The sequence below is a fragment of the Littorina saxatilis genome, linkage group LG3 (genome assembly GCF_037325665.1).
Source record: "Littorina saxatilis isolate snail1 linkage group LG3, US_GU_Lsax_2.0, whole genome shotgun sequence".
NCBI classification, from domain to species: domain Eukaryota; kingdom Metazoa; phylum Mollusca; class Gastropoda; order Littorinimorpha; family Littorinidae; genus Littorina; species Littorina saxatilis.
The window spans coordinates 55,698,713-55,716,866 of record NC_090247.1 but is presented as its reverse complement, the minus strand read 5'-3'; the positions used below and the strand labels follow the sequence as shown (position 1 = coordinate 55,716,866).

The 18,154-nt window shown below is 43.4% G+C and overlaps 2 protein-coding genes across 2 annotated transcripts in view; one reads left to right on the top strand and one right to left on the bottom strand.

Annotated features, from left to right (window-relative positions):
• The window catches only part of LOC138962728 (ganglioside GM2 activator-like), a 431,559-nt gene that overhangs the window by 364,692 nt on the left and 48,713 nt on the right, over positions 1–18,154 (top strand). The window lies entirely within an intron of this gene.
• LOC138962719 (uncharacterized) lies at positions 4,115–6,505 on the bottom strand. Its single transcript, XM_070334647.1, has 3 exons — positions 5,970–6,505; positions 5,288–5,503; positions 4,115–4,412 (listed from the first exon to the last, which is right to left on the bottom strand). The coding sequence occupies exons 1-3, from the start codon at positions 6,170–6,172 to the stop codon at positions 4,223–4,225; spliced, it is 609 nt and encodes a 202-aa protein (XP_070190748.1). The 5' UTR covers positions 6,173–6,505; the 3' UTR covers positions 4,115–4,222.

Here is an 18,154-nt window from a genome sequence, read left to right as displayed (position 1 = left end):
TGAGATGTTTGCGAGGAGTTGTGAGCTGAGAATACAGGCGTGTAGTAGAACGCAAAAATCACACCTGACTCGATCGGACAGACTGGTTCATGTAAGAGCACTTGACAGTCTCTGTCTCTTATCCCCGGTAGGATCATAAAATCGTGGAATCTGCTGATGTTCGTACTCCCCATCTACTTAGCTTCGTCCAAATAGGCCCACTTCAAACATCACACGCGGAAGACACGACTTGAGCTGGACACCACACGTGCGAACCACGCACCAAGACACCTCGCACCAGTCAGCATTGAAAACAATGTTTTCGCGAGAAATTGACATAAATAAAATCAATTTGAATTGTTAAAAAAAAGAGAAAAATAAATTAAAGACGGACTCTTGAAGAAGTACCAACCGGTCATGTCTTTCATTCATCCATTTTCTTCTGACAGAAAAAAAATAACACAAGGAAAATGAACACATGTAAATAGGATTAAAAGCAAACGGCAAGTTGGGTGACAAATGTTACTGACCACCACGTGCGAATTTAAATTTGGGTGGTGTCCTAGGTCTCCGGCATAAACACTAATTCATAAAAAAAATAAAACTCTTTATTTCATACGGTAAAGAAATTACCTTTCTGGCAATATATCTTGTTTTAATATAACTGGCCGCATCACAAAGATCTACAGCTAAATGTGTGCATGTAGTTTTTTTATGACGAGTAATGTAGATCAAATCCTGTGGAAATTGGTCGAAAGTCAATATTACAATCAACTACATGTACTTGGCTCACCCATACAAGCTTCAGTCAATACTCATTTCCGCATTCAGAACTATTCTGTTCAAAGACGCTTGAGCGATTGAACATGTAAAACGCACTTGCACATGTTTAAATTTTGACTTTTTTCCTCAGACATTTTTTTTTCTTTCCTCTGACATTTAATTTCTTAACCTCTCAAATTAGCGGAACCGAGAGCAATTCCCATGCCTGCTTTTTGCTACCTATTCTCTATGCACTGTCAATAATATGGTTTGAGGCGATTTAGTCGTTTGCTTACAAAAATAAGATATTTTTATTATCAGATCAGCTTTGCAAAGGAGATACTTACAAAAAAAGTCGGATGCGTGGCGACAACTGCTATTTACTGAAAAGGAAGGAGATGAGAGAGAGAGGGGGGGGGGGGGAAGGGGGGTGGTCCGGGGAGAAGTGGAGGGCAAAAGGGACAGAGCCGATACGATTACGATGTTGAGGGGAGGGGGGACAGCAAATATTTGCATGCACGTGGTGGTCAGTAACAATCGTCACACGACTTGCCGTTTGCTTTTAATCCTATTCACATGTGTTCATCTTGTCCTTGTATTATTTTCTGTGGGGTTTTTTTCTGTCAGAAGAAAATCGCTTTTCATGCATGAAGACGTGACGGGCTGGATAAAACATGTCTGAGTGAAACGTTATTCCTTTCAGAGTCCGACTTCGATTTTGTCTTCTTCTTTTTTTAACAATTCAACTTGATTTTATTTACATGAATTTCTCGCGAAAACATTTTTTTCAATGCTGGCAATGTCTTAGTGCGTGGTACCACATGTGGTGTCCAGCTCAAGTTATTTGTCTTAGCTTTAAATTCCGCGTGTGATGTTTGAAGTGGGCCTATTTGGACGAAGCTAAGTAGATGGAGAGTACGAGGCAGAGACTGTCAAGTGCTCTTACAAGAACCAGTCCGTCCGATCGAGTCAAGGTGTGATTTTCGCGTGCTACTTAATTAGGCTACACGCTTGTATTCTCAGCTCACAACTCCTCGCCAAATGGTGGCAAAAACTCTCAAAGGAAAAGTGACATCGCATGAGTCGGGAAGATCGTGGGAAAGAATTGAGACCTCAGAATAGGGTCCTTTTAATTAGATACGATAAACCAAAGCACAAAGAATACTACAACACAGCATTACGAGTATTTTTTGCACGTGGTCTGTTTCTCGTAAAGGCACACAATAAGGACGCCCCGGTGGCTTATAGCTACACGAAGCATCCGGTGAGCAACAAATAAAGTTTGGTCGCTAAAAACATGTCCGTACCGTCGTCAGCGAAGATTGCCTTATATGGACCACTGCCTAACATGGACCAATACATTTCTGGGTGGCCGAGTGGTAACGCACTTGCGCTCGGAAGCGAGAGGTTGCGAGTTCGACCCTGGGTCAGGGCGTTAGCAATTTTCTCCCCCCTTTCCTAACCTAGGTGGTGGGTTCAAGTGCTAGTCTTTCGGATGAGACGAAAACCCGAGGTCCCTTTGTGTACACTACATTGGGGAGTGCACATTAAAGATCCCACCATTGACAAAAGGGTCTTTTCTGGCAAAATTGTACAGGCATAGATAAAAAAAAATGTCCACCAAAATACCCGTGTGACTTGGAATAATAGGCCGTGAAAAGTATGATATGCGCCGAAATGGCTGCGATCTGCTGGCCGATGTGAATGCGTGATGTATTGTGTAAAACAAATTCCATCTCACACGGCATAAATAAATCCCTGCGCCTTGAATATGTGCGCGATATAAATTGCATAAAAAAAAACCTGCGCTTAGAACTGTACCCACGGAATACGCGCGATATTAACACCTATTGTGTTTTCAGCGTAGCAATAGGGTCCGATATTTAGACGAGACAAGTATAATGCCGACGAGTCGAAGACGAGTCGCATTATACTTGTTCGAGTCTAAATATCGGACCCTATTGCTACGCTGAAAACACAATAGCGATTATATAGCTGTTATGACCTTGATTTGTTGTTCCAAACTTACAAAATGACAGTTTTTGCGTCGATGCGTTGATCTCAGGTTTTGATAGCAAACAAACTTCTTACGCGCATCATGTTCGCGCAGGCATGCACACCGCTACACGCTTTCTGACTTTGGAAGAAAAACTGACTCCAAGTGCATTCGATTTCACAACACAGTTGTTGAAACAGCTTTTTAAGTTGTCAGTGTATGCTGTTGTCGATAGAAACATCGCCGTGGTACAGATGGGTAAACCGGAACCATGCGTCTTTGTTATCGACAATATGCTTTTGGATATTGAGAAAAATGGCCGACTTCCGTAGCATTATGCTTTGATGATCGGAAGAGACCACAGCCCCCGAATTCCCCCACGTGTTCATCAGAATAGCTATATAAGCCTCATATTGATTGATTGATTCATTTCAGAAAACTAACGGCGCTGGAACGCTCAAAACAATTTATAAGGTTAAGTGATAGATTTTGATTACCCTGTGGTTACCATGTTAATGATCTAGTATTTGATTATTGGCATGTCATGTTGTTTTATGTTTTTATCGAATGTTATGCTTGAGTGAATCTTTCTTAAAGGTTTGTTTGTGTGTTCACATAACTTAGCTCAGCTTGATAAGATTAGACAACATTTTGGATGAAATCCTTGAATTGGCAAGTCTCTGATAGTCATCATCTCTCTGACACCCCCCCCCCCCCCCCGACTTTCCCGACTTAAATCTTCCCGATATTGTTGAAATTTAAAATACATGACAGTATTACCCAATTAGGTCTCCCCTGCGTTTAGTACTCACTGACACTGAAAGCCGAGAACATGATTATGCTCGAATATGAATGAGAAAATACATCGACGCACCAAAAATGAAAAGAGCGGTTACCGAAAACACTACGTGTCAATAATCACGCGTACCAGTGGTACTGTTTTCATAAAATGTTCTTCCAGATCTGTACCAAAGCATACTTACAGAGTTAGTCAACCCATGATGGTGTTGATATCACCGTATAAATATGTCTATGTTTCTGTCATCGTCCGCCACTTCTCAGTCAGTCATTCAATATGTCTGTCTGTCTGTCTGTCTGTCTGTCTGTCTGTCTGTCTGCCTGTCTGTCTGTCTGTCTGCGCGTCCGTCCGTCTGTATGTGTGTATGTGTCTCTCTCTTTCTCTCTCTTTTCCTGTCTGTCTGTATGTCTGTCTGTCTGTCTGTCTGACTGACTGTCTGTCTATCTGTCTGTCTGTAAGCCTGCCCGCCCGCCCGTCATTCCGTCCGTCTCTCTCTCTCTCTCTCTCTCTCTCTCTCTCTCTCTCTCTCTCTCTCTCTCTCTCTCTCTCTCTCTCGCTCACTATTATTTGAGAAACGATTCGGTCTGTGACTTCTTTAAATCGTATCTTGCTGACCGGACACAGTATGTCACTCTACAATGCCAGAATTCGTCTACTGCACTAATAAGACAAACCGGCACGGTGGCCTAGTGGTAAGGCGTCCGCCCTGTGATCGGGAGGTCGTGGGTCCCTATAACCCACGTACTGCCCATCTGCACTAGGAAACTGTTCTCTAATTCTTGCAACCGCACAAGCTGGTAAGGTGACCCTGATGTCTCTCCCAGCCATTTCCAGACCCACCGCACAAGCATGCGGTAAGCTACATACCGATACTGCCTGGAAAGAAAAACAAGCATACAGTATTAATGACAGTATCAATCAATCAATCAATATGAGGCTTATATCGCGCGTATTCCGTGGGTACAGTTCTAAGCGCAGGGATTTTAAAAAAAAAAATTTATGCAATTTATATCGCGCACATATTCAAGGCGCAGGGATTTATTTATGCCGTGTGAGATGGAATTTTTTGTACACAATACATCACGCATTCACATCGGCCAGCAGATCGCAGCCATTTCGGCGCATATCCTACTTTTCACGGCCTATTATTCCAAGTCACACGGGTATTTTGGTGGACATTTTTATCTATGCCGATACAATTTTGCCAGGAAAGACCCTTTTGTCAATCGTGGGATCTTTAACGTGCACACCCCAATGTAGTGTACACAAAGGGACCTCGGTTTTTCATCTCATCCGAAAGACATATAACGTGCGCCACACACAAGACCCTTTTGTCAATGGTGGGATCTTTAACGTGCACACCCCAATGTAGTGTACACGAAGGGACCTCGGCGTTTCGTCTCATCCGAAAGACTAGCACCCACCACCTAGGTTAGGAAAGGGGGGAGAAAATTGCTAACGCCCTGACCCAGGGTCGAACTCGCAACCTCTCGCTTCCGAGCGCAAGTGCGTTACCACTCGGCCACCCAGTCCACAGTACACAAAGTGTACAATCAGGATACTTGAAAACATTCCCCATATTGCTTTGCTCAGAATTAGCACATGCGAATAAATGAATTGTCTTGAAATAAAAATGAATATCTGACAATTAATTTTCATTTTTTTATTTTATTGTTATTTGTTTTTGCACATCTATGACATAAACCTATTTATAGTATCATGATTACAATTCTAAAAAAAAAATAACTTACTCATTAGCATCCTGTATAGCCCTCCCATACTGCTGGTTGTACCAGTGATAGCATGTCTCCAAGACATAGTGGTCCAAGCACACTGATCTGAAGCCAGGGTGGTCAGTGATGCAGCCCACCCCTGTGCTTACTGTCAGTGATTCCATTTCTGGAATTTCTTGACAACAGCGGCATTCTCGGATTGAGCCCATGCCTGCACAGTTTGCGCACTGACACCTGCACACACAAAATTTGATACAAGTTTAGTTCAAATTCTCTGCAGTCTACAAACTCACACAAAAAAATTGATCTACTAAGGCAGTAAAACAACTGAAATGGACAAATTCACAACCAATGGTAGTGACCATTATGTCTAGACAAAACCATAATAAATTGTTATTCCATTGGAACATTGGTATATTCATACGTGTACTGATTTGGCTAGTTTTAGTTTTGGGGACTGCTACTAGCAATGATTGAGTGGGCATACTGACTACTCAGTAGGATGATGTTTTGACTAAAATTATAATCAGGAATGCGCATCACTTTCTGGCATGCATGAATTGCATCAAGGGTAAAAGAAGACATCGCACAAACTTTACAAATTACTGACTGCAAAACAAGCTCTACCAGAATCGATTCTATAATAGGAATATATACGAGGAAGAGTCTCACAATCACTGAATCAGTGGTAGTTTCTTACCAGTTGGTGGACATCAAACGATCGAGAGACTCGCTAAAATCGTCTCTGTCGGGTGTTTCCTCAACCTCAGCATCGGACAGCTCAGGTTCAAACTGGTATGGTTGAAGATCGTGTTCATTCAAAACCTCAAAATCACTACTGTAGCACGATAGTTCCAGTGAAGAAACGCTGCTTGTTTCACTGTTTTCTTCATGGTCTGCCATGCCAATACAGCTGCTGACGTCACTGCGAGGGGAGATCAGCCATGGCTGCGTTTTAGATTCTTACTTCCCTTACCCTTAATTGCAGGTATGAAAACCCACTTTCATTGATCGATATCTATTAAACCAAAGGACTTTGCTTGCCAATATTTTGCATCTGGTACTATTTAGTAATGTTCTCTCAGCAGAATTTTTTTGACCGAGCAATGTGGTTGACCTTTAATACTTTGATTAGATACTGCTCCTTTTAGGTATGAAATGATAGCATGTGCATGTGTGTAGGTAAGCGAGCGCACGCTCGCGCGCGCGAGCATGTGTGTGTGTATATGTGTGCATGTGTGTGTGTGTGTGCGTGTGTGTGTGTGTGTGTGTGTGTGTGTGTGTGTGTAAGTGTGTGTGAGCTTGTGTGTGCGTGTGTGTGTATACGAGGGTGTGTGTGTGTGTGTGTGTGTGTGTGTGTGTGTGTGTGTGTGTATGTGCGCAGTCTTTGCTTTCGTTTACAATTATTCTCTGTAGTATGTTCCAAGGACAGGTTGGAAGATTAGGCTAAGCCTAAAACCTTTATCCTTATGTAATAAAGTTCTGAGTTCTGAGCTCTCTCTCTCTCTCTCTCTCTCTCTCTCTCTCTCTCTCTCTCTCTCTCTCTCTCTCCTTTGCTGGGCCGTCAAGGTGCAACTCTCTTCCTTCGAATGTTAAAACTAGCAAATCTGTAAATATCTTTAAATCTTCCTTAAAAAAACATCTAAACTGTTCTCTGTAAGTACACACCCACGGTGACATAATTATGTGAATCTTACAGTTCTGTCTAATGTATACTATATTAATATTACTATATAATTATATTCACATCATATTACATATTAATAGCATATAGTATTCATATTGTTTTACTTCGTATATTTATTAGACTGTGTGTTTCGTGTGGCCGTGGTGCTTATGCCTATTTACTGTACATTTACATGTTATGCCTATATGATTTCATTATATTATGTTGGTTATATGCGTGCGGATGTGTTAGTGTGAATGTAAAGGGCACGTTGTAAGATTAGGCCCTTGGCTTAAAATGTTTACCATTTATGTCAATAAAATGTTCTAAGTCTAAGTCTAAGTCTCTCTCACTCTCTCTCTCTCTCTCTCTCTCTCTCTCTCTCTCTCTCTCTCTCTCTCTCTCTCTCTCTCTCTCTTCCTCTCTGTACACACTTAGCAAGAGAATGTAGGCGAAGGTTACCCTAAGCTGTCACTATGTTACTAATTGAAATCAGTGCTTTTTCAAGAGGCAATTGTTAAAGCAAGGTTTGTCATGAAAGACTGATGTAAAGGGCTTTCAAGTACATGATGAGAGAGCAGCAGACACAACAATTGCAATTCACTGTAAAGGATCCTACTTCATAGGTCACACATCATTGGTCCGGTTGAGTTGACCACCGTCGTCAGCTGGAAATGTTTATTGTCGCCGTGTTCCTGTCAAACCAACCGAGCTACACCCGTTTGTTCTTTTACACAAGGATTGTTAATTTATATGAATACAAGGTACAACTTGGCAAACTAAAACAAGTTAACTGTATTATGTCCATATGACGAGAATGAGTTCTGAATATACATTAAAATACTTTAGCCCGGGACAAACATTACTCTAAATGCAGACGCCTTCCAACGCATATAGATAGGAAACTGTTCCGTACCATTTTGGTTGGAATTAAATTGTTCTATTGTGGATAGTCACTATTATTCAGTTGCTCTGGATCGCACGCGATGGTCGGTTGGGCAGTCAGATATGTTTGTCAGTGCCAGACCTATTAAGTTAGGGGATGGTTGGAATACAACATAGTGTAGATATGCGGTTCGGAGGTCTATTCTACACGTCATAAAAAAGTAGGCACATGGGTTTTAGTTTTTTTTTAAATTATAACTAGTTTACGTCATTGAAACGACCAAATGGCTTGGAAGATTTTCTTATCTTTTCATCGTACCAAATCAACTTTGGGGAGGGGGTTGGGGTGCACATAAAAAATATTCTTACTCACACAAAAAAACTTTAAAAAATCAGAATTCGTTGCCCACTAGATGCTTTGTGTAGCAATAAGCCGTTGTTAACCCGTGATTTGTAAAAATGTAAAAAAAAATAATTACAAATCACGGAGCGCGCCCCGCCAGTTGTAAAAACATTTTTACAAATCGCGGGGCGCGCCTCGCTATTTGTAAAAATGTTTTTACAAATCACGTTTTTGCGCCCGATATTTTCTTGTCATCCTCAAAGTCAAGGGACAAAAACGAAACCCCTTGACTTTAGGGGTATTGCGACTCTGTTAATTTTAAGATTGGTTTTTTTCTTCATTACTAGGATGTCCCATCATTGGGAAATTCCGGTCGCTTCCTCCCAGTGGAAAGCTAGCAGTGACAGAGTCGCACTACCCCAAAGTCAAGGGATCTATTAGTCCCGTTTCGCCGTTATCCCAATTCGCCCCCATCGCATTTTGGCGACATTTCTCAGGCCAAGTGTCATTTTACCACCATGTCATGTACCATTAGCTCCACATCCCATTTTGGCGCAATCCCGGATCGCCGTTATCCCATTTCGCCCCAATCCCAGTAGCTTAACATCCCAAGTCAAGGGATCTATTAGATTTCTAGATTGTCTCATCGCTGGAAGATTCGGGTCGCTTCTTCCCAATAAAAAGCTAGCAGCAACAGAGTCGCGCTACCCTTAAGTCAAGGGATCTATTGGATTTTTTTTGATTTTTTTTTTCATTACTAGATTGCCCGAACGCTGCGAAAGTCGGGTCGCTTCCACCCAATGGAAAGCTAGCAGCAACAGAGTCGCACTATCCCCAAGTCAAGGGATATATTAGATTATTTTTTTTCATTACTAGATTGTTCCATTGCTGGGAAATTCGGGTCGCTTCCTCCCAATGGAAAGCTAGCAGCAACTACAGAGTCGCGCTACCCCGAAAGTCAAGGGATCTATTAGATTTTTTTTCAGATTTGTTTTTCATTTATAGATTGTCCCATCGCTGGGAAATTAGGGTCACTTCCTCCCAGTGGAAAGCTAGCAGCAACCTAGTCGTGCTACCCCAAAGTCAAGGGATCTATTATATATATTTTTGTGTATGTATTTCTTGTCCCATCGCTTGCTAGCTTTCCACTGGGAGGAAGCGATCCGAATTTCTCAGCGATGGGACAAGAAAGACATGAAAAAAGAATTACATTTTTTGTTTAAATTTTTACAAATCACGGGTTAACAGGCGTCCTTATTGCGTGCCTTACGAGAAACAGATCGCGTGCAAAAAAACCACGTAATGCTGTGTAGTATTCTTTGTGCTTTGGTTTATCGTCTCTAATTGACCCTATTCTGAGGTCTAAATCTTTCCTATTATCTTTCCGACTCATGCAATGTCACTTTTCTTTGAGATGTTTTGCGAGGAGTTGTGAGCTGAGAATACAGGCGTGTAAGTAGAACGCAAAAATCACACCTTGACTCGATCGGACAGACTGGTTCATGTAAGAGCACTTGACAGTCTCTGTCTCTTATCCCCGGTAGGATCATAAAATCGTGGAATCTGCTGATGTTCGTACTCCCCATCTACTTAGCTTCGTCCAAATAGGCCCACTTCAAACATCACACGCGGAAGACACGACTTGAGCTGGACACCACAGTCATGTTCGAACCACGCACCAAGACACCACGCACCAGTCAGCATTGAAAACAATGTTTTCGCGAGAAATTGACATAAATAAAATCAATCTAAATTGTTAAAAATAAGAGAAAAAAGAAATCAAAGACGGACTCTTGAAGAAGTAACGTTTCACTCAGATATATTTTATCCAGCCGGTCATGTCTTTCATTCATCCCTTTTCTTCTGACAGAAATAAAATAACACAAGAGAAATGAACATATGTAAGTAGGATTAAAAGCAAACGGCAAGTTGTGTGAAAAATGTTACTGACCACCACGTGCATGCACATATTTGCTGCCCCCCCCCCCCCCCCCTCAACATCGTAATCGTATCGGCTCTGTATCCCTTTGCCCTCGACCTCTTCCCGAACACCTCCCCCCCCCCCCCCCCCTTCCTTTCTTTTTAGTAAATCCCCCCTCAGTCGGAGCGGCAGTTGTCACCACGCATTCGACTTCTTTTTGTTTTGTTTTAATAGTATCTCCTTTACAAGCTGATCTGATAATAAAATATCTTATTTTTGTAAGCCCTTAGAAAAAATCTCCCTAGAAAGAAATGGGTTAAAGCATGATGCTATTAAAATATTGACGGGTGAATGCCGGCTACACAAACACACGTACCAAAGTACTCATCCTCCCCGAAGACGGAATGTGACCCCCAATGTGGTGGGAACTTAAAAGCGGTCACATACGCGTTTTTCTCCTAGGTACGGGGAGAACGCAGAAAAAGAAAAAGTAGAAGAATGGCCTTTCCGAGCATAATTATATAGCCAGTTAAACAATTTCATTATTTGTAGTTTCAGAGATATGGAGCTTCAAAGTACTGATCCTTATTTTCTGGGAGCATATTTCAGAAGCAGTTATAAATTACATCCAGTGATGCAGTCCACCTGACCTGATCGTGACCTATACTGCTGGCGCTGGTGGTCGGTCACATTACCTTTTCGGTCCACGGCGGGTTATGCAACACAAAGGTGCAGACAGGCCTCTTTTTCACCTAACCAAGGTTACGAATGTTAGTGACCTGATCGTGACCTACGCTGCCGGCGCCGTGTCTCGGTCACATCAATCAATCAATCAATATGAGGCCTATATTGGGGCGGGGATATAGCTCAGTTGGTAGCGCGCTGGATTTGTATTCAGTTGGCCGCTGTTAGCGTGAGTTCGATCCCAGGTTCGGCGGAAATTTATTTCAGAGTCAACTTTGTGTGCAGACTCTCTTCGGTGTCCAACCCCCCCCCCCCCCCACCCCCCGTGTACACTACATTGGGTGTGCACGTTAAAGATCCCACGATTGACAAAAGGGTCTTTCCTGGCAAAATTGCTTAGGCACAGCCGGTTAATAATTGTCTACCTATACCCGTGTGACTTGGAATAATAGGCCGTGAAAGGTAAATATGCGCCGAAATGGCTGCAATTACTGGCCGTATAAAATTTCATCTCACACGGCATTACTGCAGAGCGCCTAGAACTGTACCCACGGAATATGCGCGATATAAGCGTCATTGATTGATTGATTGATTGATATTGCTATTTCATATGTTACGTGGATTTCCATTGGTCAATTGGGCAAAACTGAGCTCAGTGCAAAAGTGATATCGACGACATTTCCTTTATTGCTTCCCCACTTCAAAAGCAAAAACACCTAAATTTAAAAACAAACAAATATATACACAAAGAAAAAAGCCAAGCACCCCCCTTCAATTTCGCAATGACTGATTTTTAAAGTTCTGGTATGGAAACAGTAAGTTCAGGAGCTCGGTTTGACAAATGTTATCGACAAGAGCAACTCTTTGGAAATAACATCACACAAGAAAACTCCAGTTTTGATTGGTTTTAATCGTGATTTGGTACCTTGCCAAAAAGTGACGTTTTAACCCTAAAACAGTACCCCTGATAAGTGTGGAGCTGCAAGCTGAAAAAGACAGGTTTAGGTAAATGTGTCATGAAAAAAATGTAATTGAGAGTGCTCAGATGGCATACGCGATTCAAAAGTTCAATATCGAGTGAAACCCCCGCGTGCCCGGATGACGGCGTCAACCCTGCGTCTCATCCCTCCAGTCAAACGTCGGATCTGTTCACGGGTCACTTGCAACCACTCACGATGCAAAGCTGCCTCCAATTCACGTAATGTCTGCACAGGAGGCTGCAGAGCTTGTATACGACGCCCCAGGATGTCCCAAACATGCTCCAGCGGATTAAGATCTGGACTCATTGCCGGCCATGGGAGTGTTGTTACAGCGTTGTTCTGGAGGTAGTCCACTACTGCCCTGGATCGATGAGGCCTGGCGTTATCATCCATGTACACGGGTCTTGTGGCAAGTGGGTGGTTGTCAAAATGAGTAACGACAACAGGTTCCAGGACATGTCGCATATACTGATCACCCGTGAGGTTGCCACGTACGGTGACAAGGTCTAGCTTGCAGTCATGGGAAATGCAACCCCAAACCATGACTGACCCGCCACCGAATGGAACAGTTTGTCTGATGTTCCTGGGTGTATAGGCCGTGTTCCTGTGCCTCCATACCCTCAGTCGGCCGTCAGTGACATGGAGAAGGAATCTGCTTTCGTCCGACCAGTGGATCCTCCTCCACGTTCTCAGGTTCCATCTTTGCCGTGCCAGACACCATGCCAAGCGTCTTCTCTTGTGGTCATCTGTCAGTCGGGGACGCTTAATGACTCTTCGGGCTGCCATTCCTGCAGCTTTCAAGCGGTTTCGTACGGTCCTGGTTGACAGATGTCGATTTGGAAGCCATGCTCGTTTCAGGACGGTACTCGTTGAAAATGGCTCACGCCGAATTATTCGGAGAAAAGCTCGATCTTCACGTTCTGACGTCACACGGGGTCGCCCTGACTGTGGACGGTCCTTCACAGCACCAGTCTGACGATGTTTGCGTACCAAACGGCTGATGACTGTGTAGTGGTAGCCAAGTTGACGACCAATCGCTTTGAAGGATGCTCCTGTAGCATGCATTCCTATAATCTGCCATCGGATCGCCTCTGATAATCGTCTTCTCGCCATGTTCACAGAGAATGTTTGCAAATTGTCGTCGCCCAGTGTTAAATACAGAAATTTGCAGCGTGAGCATACTGCCTTTTTTAACATTCATGGGTTGCATGCTGCACGTGCTTCTCACAGGCAGTGGCGACACAATCTTGACGCGTGAACTTCCCAACCTTATTATGGAAACCCATGTATGTCATTACGAAGAAAAAAAATGGTAAAACAAATTTGACTCAATTATTATCACAAATTCATTCGGGGGGTGCTTGGCTTTTTTCTTTGTGTATATATGAAAATGTAATGATCCCAGAATTTAGTTGATCAAGTGACTAAAGACTTTTTGAAAGAAAAGCCATTTTGAAATACTGAAAAGTCAATCAATCAATCAATCAAAGTACAAGAAAAGAGAGAACAAAAAGAAATAATAATCAGAGGGAGGGATATGGAACAGCCAAAACTGAGACAAATACTTTTGTAATTTCTTTAATCAATCAATCAATCAATGACGCTTATATCGCGCATATTCCGTGGGTACAGTTCTAGGCGCTCTGCAGTGATGCCGTGTGAGATGAAATTTTATACGGCCAGTAATTGCAGCCATTTCGGCGCATATTTACCTTTCACGGCCTATTATTCCAAGTCACACGGGTATAGGTAGACAATTATTAACTGTGCCTAAGCAATTTTGCCAGGAAAGACCCTTTTGTCAATCGTGGGATCTTTAACGTGCACACCCAATGTAGTGTACACGGGGGGAGGGTTCGGACACCGAAGAGAGTCTGCACACAAAGTTGACTCTGAAATAAATTTCCGCCGAACCTGGGATCGAACTCACGCTGACAGCGGCCAACTGAATACAAATCCAGCGCGCTACCAACTGAGCTATATCCCCGCCCTAGGCAAGTAAATACAAAATGTCCAAAGAATTAGCAATATATCTAACATTGACAGACTGTGTGATGATATCTTCGACCTCCGGTCTCGATTTTGATATCACTGTCAAAACAGACCATAGCAGAAGATATCATCACACAGTCCGTCAATATTGGGTAATATCGCGCGTATTCCGTGGGTACAGTTCTAAGCGCAGGGATTTTGTTTATATTTAAAAAAAAATTGTTTATGCAATTTATATCGCGCACATATTCAAGGCGCAGGGATTTATTTATGCCATGTGAGATGGAATTTTTTTTACACAATACATCACGCATTCACATCGGCTAGCAGATCGCAGCCATTTCGGCGCATATCCTACTTTTCACGGCCTATTATTCCAAGTCACACGGGTATTTTGGTGGACATTTTTATCTATGCCTATACAATTTTGCCAGGAAAGACCCTTTTGTCAATCGTGGGATCTTTAACGTGCACACCCCAATGTAGTGTACACGAAGGGAACTCGGTTTTTCGTCTCACCCGAAAGGACTAGCACTTGAACCCACCACCTAGGTTAGGAAAGGGGGGAGAACATTGTTAACGCCCTGACCCAGGGTCGAACTCGCAACCTCTCGCTTCCGAGCGCAAGTGCGTTACCACTCGGCCACCCAGTCCTTGACTTCGGTCCACAGTGGGTTATGCAACACACTGGCGCAGGCAGGTCTCTTTTTAACCTGACCAAAGCTGCGAATGTTAGTCAAATCAAATTTATTGTTTTTTGGGGTCCCGCCAACCACTTTGGGTCACATCATGACCAAAATCACACGAATGTTAGTGACCTGATCGTGACCTAATGAGTAATAAATATAGAATGTGTAAAAATCCCACACAACTACCTAAGGTCGGACCCAAACTACTACAAAGTCACACACAAACACCAATAGTTAGGACACAACTACCTAAGGTCGGACCCAAACTACTACAAAGTCACACACAAACACCAATAGTTAGGACACAACTACCTAAAGTCAGACCCAAACTACTACAAAGTCACACACAAACACCAATAGTTAGGACACACCTACCTAAGGTCGGTCCCATACTACTACAAAGTCACACACAAACACCAATAGTTAGGACACTGGGCAAGAGTTCACACACAAATACCTATCAGGTCGCACCCAAACTACTAACAATTATACAAGGGCAGGTAAGACATACTATATCCTGAGTTATCTCTCTTGGAAATTATAATGAATTTATTAAAGAGACTATAAACCCCAGCTCTAATTATAGGATCTTAGGGGACTTTTTCTAACTCTAAGCTCTCAAATAACTATCATACATACTAAACAATGTAAGATGGTAGAGCACGTGGCCAAATTAATTTGCGGCGACCAGGGTTCGAACATGCAACCGTATGAATACAAGTCCAAGGCGCTACCACTGCGCCAAGAAGGTCGCCGTACACTGCTTAGTCCATTATGACCGTATTTAAACTGCCACAACTTCTTTATTTTGCATAGGAACAATATTGTTCTTATATCAAATTAGGTATTTGGTTGTAGACCATGGCGCTTTGAGGTAATTGCTTTGGTATGATAAGATAAAGCGCGGCCGGTATAAATAGCCAAATTTCATTTTCATTCAAACAGATACACAAAGAGATGGAGAGAGATACAGAGAGGGAAATGCACAATTTGGAGCGCCCACTCGAATCTGAGCGTATTTGGGGCGGCTGGTCACAATTTATTGACACCAGGGACCCGTTTTCTGTTATGGAGCAACCAATATTGCCTCCCCAATCCGGGATTCGAACCAGCGCAATGCGCTAACAGACTTCGCTTCTTGTCCCCACTAAGGGAAAGAAAGAGAGATAATAATACAACTTCTGTTTCGACTCAGGCCACATTTCGGGGCTTTACTCCGGGTTCTCCAGTCTGCTCCCCCCTCAAAAATATTCTCAAAAAAATTAATGTTTACTAGGTTGGGTCTGGTGCACTCCAAAGTTGCGAGTTTGCCTTTGCTGAGAGGGCTGCCCAAAATACTGAACTAATTTTCAGTCCCTTTTAAGTATAATTCTCTTTAAATATTGTAATTATTGTATTTAAATTGCATAGATGTAATCTACATACTCTTCTGAATAATTTGATATAAGAACAATCTTGTTCCGATGAAAAATAAAAAAGTTGTGGCAGTTTAAAAACGGTCATTATGGACTAAGCAGTGTACTTGAATAAATTCATTATAATTTCCAAGAGAGATAACTCATGATATAGTATGTCTTGCTACTGACAGTAAGAAAACACGAGTTACCTGCCCTTGTATAATTGTTAGTAGTTTGGGTGGGAACCGTTGGCATTTGGGTGTGAACTCTTGCCCAATGTACTAACTATTGGTGTTTGTGTGTGACTTTGTAGAAGTTTGGGTCCGACCTTAGGTAGTTGTGTGCGACTTTTACACACAAATTCTGCACACAAATGCCAAGGTACCCTTATAACCACCTCTGTGTGTGTGTGTGTGTGTGTGTGTGTGTGTGTGTGTGTGTGTGTGTGTGTGTGTGTGTGTGTGTGTGTGTGTGTGGATGTGTGTGTGTGTCTGTATATAAACTCGGAGGCAAAAGAAACGCAAATAAAGGATGCGTTAATTAAACCTTTATGGACTTGAAACAAAAAGAAAAGCATGATACTACCATGTTCTGCACGTGTTGTTTTAGCGGTCTTATCTTGTCAGAACTGTGTTTGCTGTTATCTGGGTCACACGCGAGGTCTTGTTGACGGGGATCATGGGGACAACTTTCAGCACGTACAAAATGTGAAAAAGCAGCTTTTCGTGTTCAGAGTGTTCAGGCAAAGCTGTACCGTACTCACAAAACTGTTACAACATTCATTTCTGCGACACAGGCGCGATGCCGAGACTATCACCAGAGAAGCGCTAACAGGCGATTGGAAGACTTGATGCCGGACAATCAGTTGAGCAAGTTGCTAGGGCATTTGGAGTAAATGTCACTACGGTTTATCGCCTGCAGGAACGTTTTCATGCCACTAACAGTACCTGCGACTTACCAAGACGTGGCAGACCCCGGGTAACAACAGCCCGACAAGATCGCCATCTTGTCCATCAACACCAGCGAGATCCATTCGAAACTGCCGCCAACACAGCCCGTAACACAATCGGGGTACATGGACAACCCGTCAGTGCCAGAACTGTACGCCGACGCCTTGGTGGGTAGAACCTGGTAAATCGGCGTCCTGCTCAACGTCCTGTCTTGACAGCTCAGCATCGCCTGGATCGTCTGGCCTGGGCCCAGCAGCATGCCCACTGGCGCCATCGGGACTGCGGGGTTAGGGTTAGGTGCGGAGGGTTCTTTTTCGCACGAGAAGCGCTTTTGCCTGGAACCGGGCGTGTCCGGATCTGGCGAAGACATGAAAAGCGGTTTGCTAACAATAACATCCTGCAGCATGATCGATGGGGAGGCGCCAGCGTCATGATATGGGCCGCCATTGGTGTCAATCAGCGAGTGGTGCCTGTCGTCTTTCAGAACGTCGGCCAAGGTCGTGGGAATGGTGTCAATGCAGATCGCTACACCAATCAAGTCCTGCGTCCCTATGTGGTTCCATTTTTCCAGAGGTACCGGTACTGCCTGTTTCAGCAAGACAATGCCCGTCCCCATACTGCACGTGCTACCCAGGACTTCCTGCGTCACAACAACGTGAACCTTCTGCCTCATCCTGCTCGATCTCCGGATCTCAACCCAATCGAACACTTTTGGGACATCATGCAAAGAAGGATTAATGCCCTTGCCCGGAGACCCCGCACAGCAGCAGAACTGCGTGCTGCCGTGTCCCAGTTGTGGGCTCAGGTCCCTCAGCAGCAAATCAATGACCTCGTCCTCTCCATGTACCGGAGGTGCGTCGCAGTCATCAACGCCCAGGGAGGAGCAACACACTGTTGACTTTCAACAGTCTTCAAACAGTGTTCAGTGGAACATGGCACGTCATGCTCTCATCCCAATACACTTTTCCGTATGGTTTTTGTATCGGTCAATTCGTTTCCTTGATATTGTTAACCCGAAAGAATTAACTCGACATCAAAATTCATGGGTAACCCATTTTCACTGCAGCATTTGCGTTTCTTTTGCCTCTAAGTATATGTATGTGTATGTGTACGTGTACGTGTACGTGTATGTGCGTGTGTTAGAGCGTGCGTGCTTGCGTGCGTGCGTGCGTGCGCCTGTCTGTCTGTCTGTCTGTCTGTCTGTCTGTCTGTCAGTCTGTGGCAGGAAGAGGACGACACGTTGCTTCGAGATTAAATGATCGTCATCGAATGAAGGCGTTTTGGAGTTCGTTTGGTAGCTACATGATTAATTGAATATAAAGATATATCCCATGACCTCCCTTCTTTGTCTCTGTTACTTCAGTATGGGTATATATGT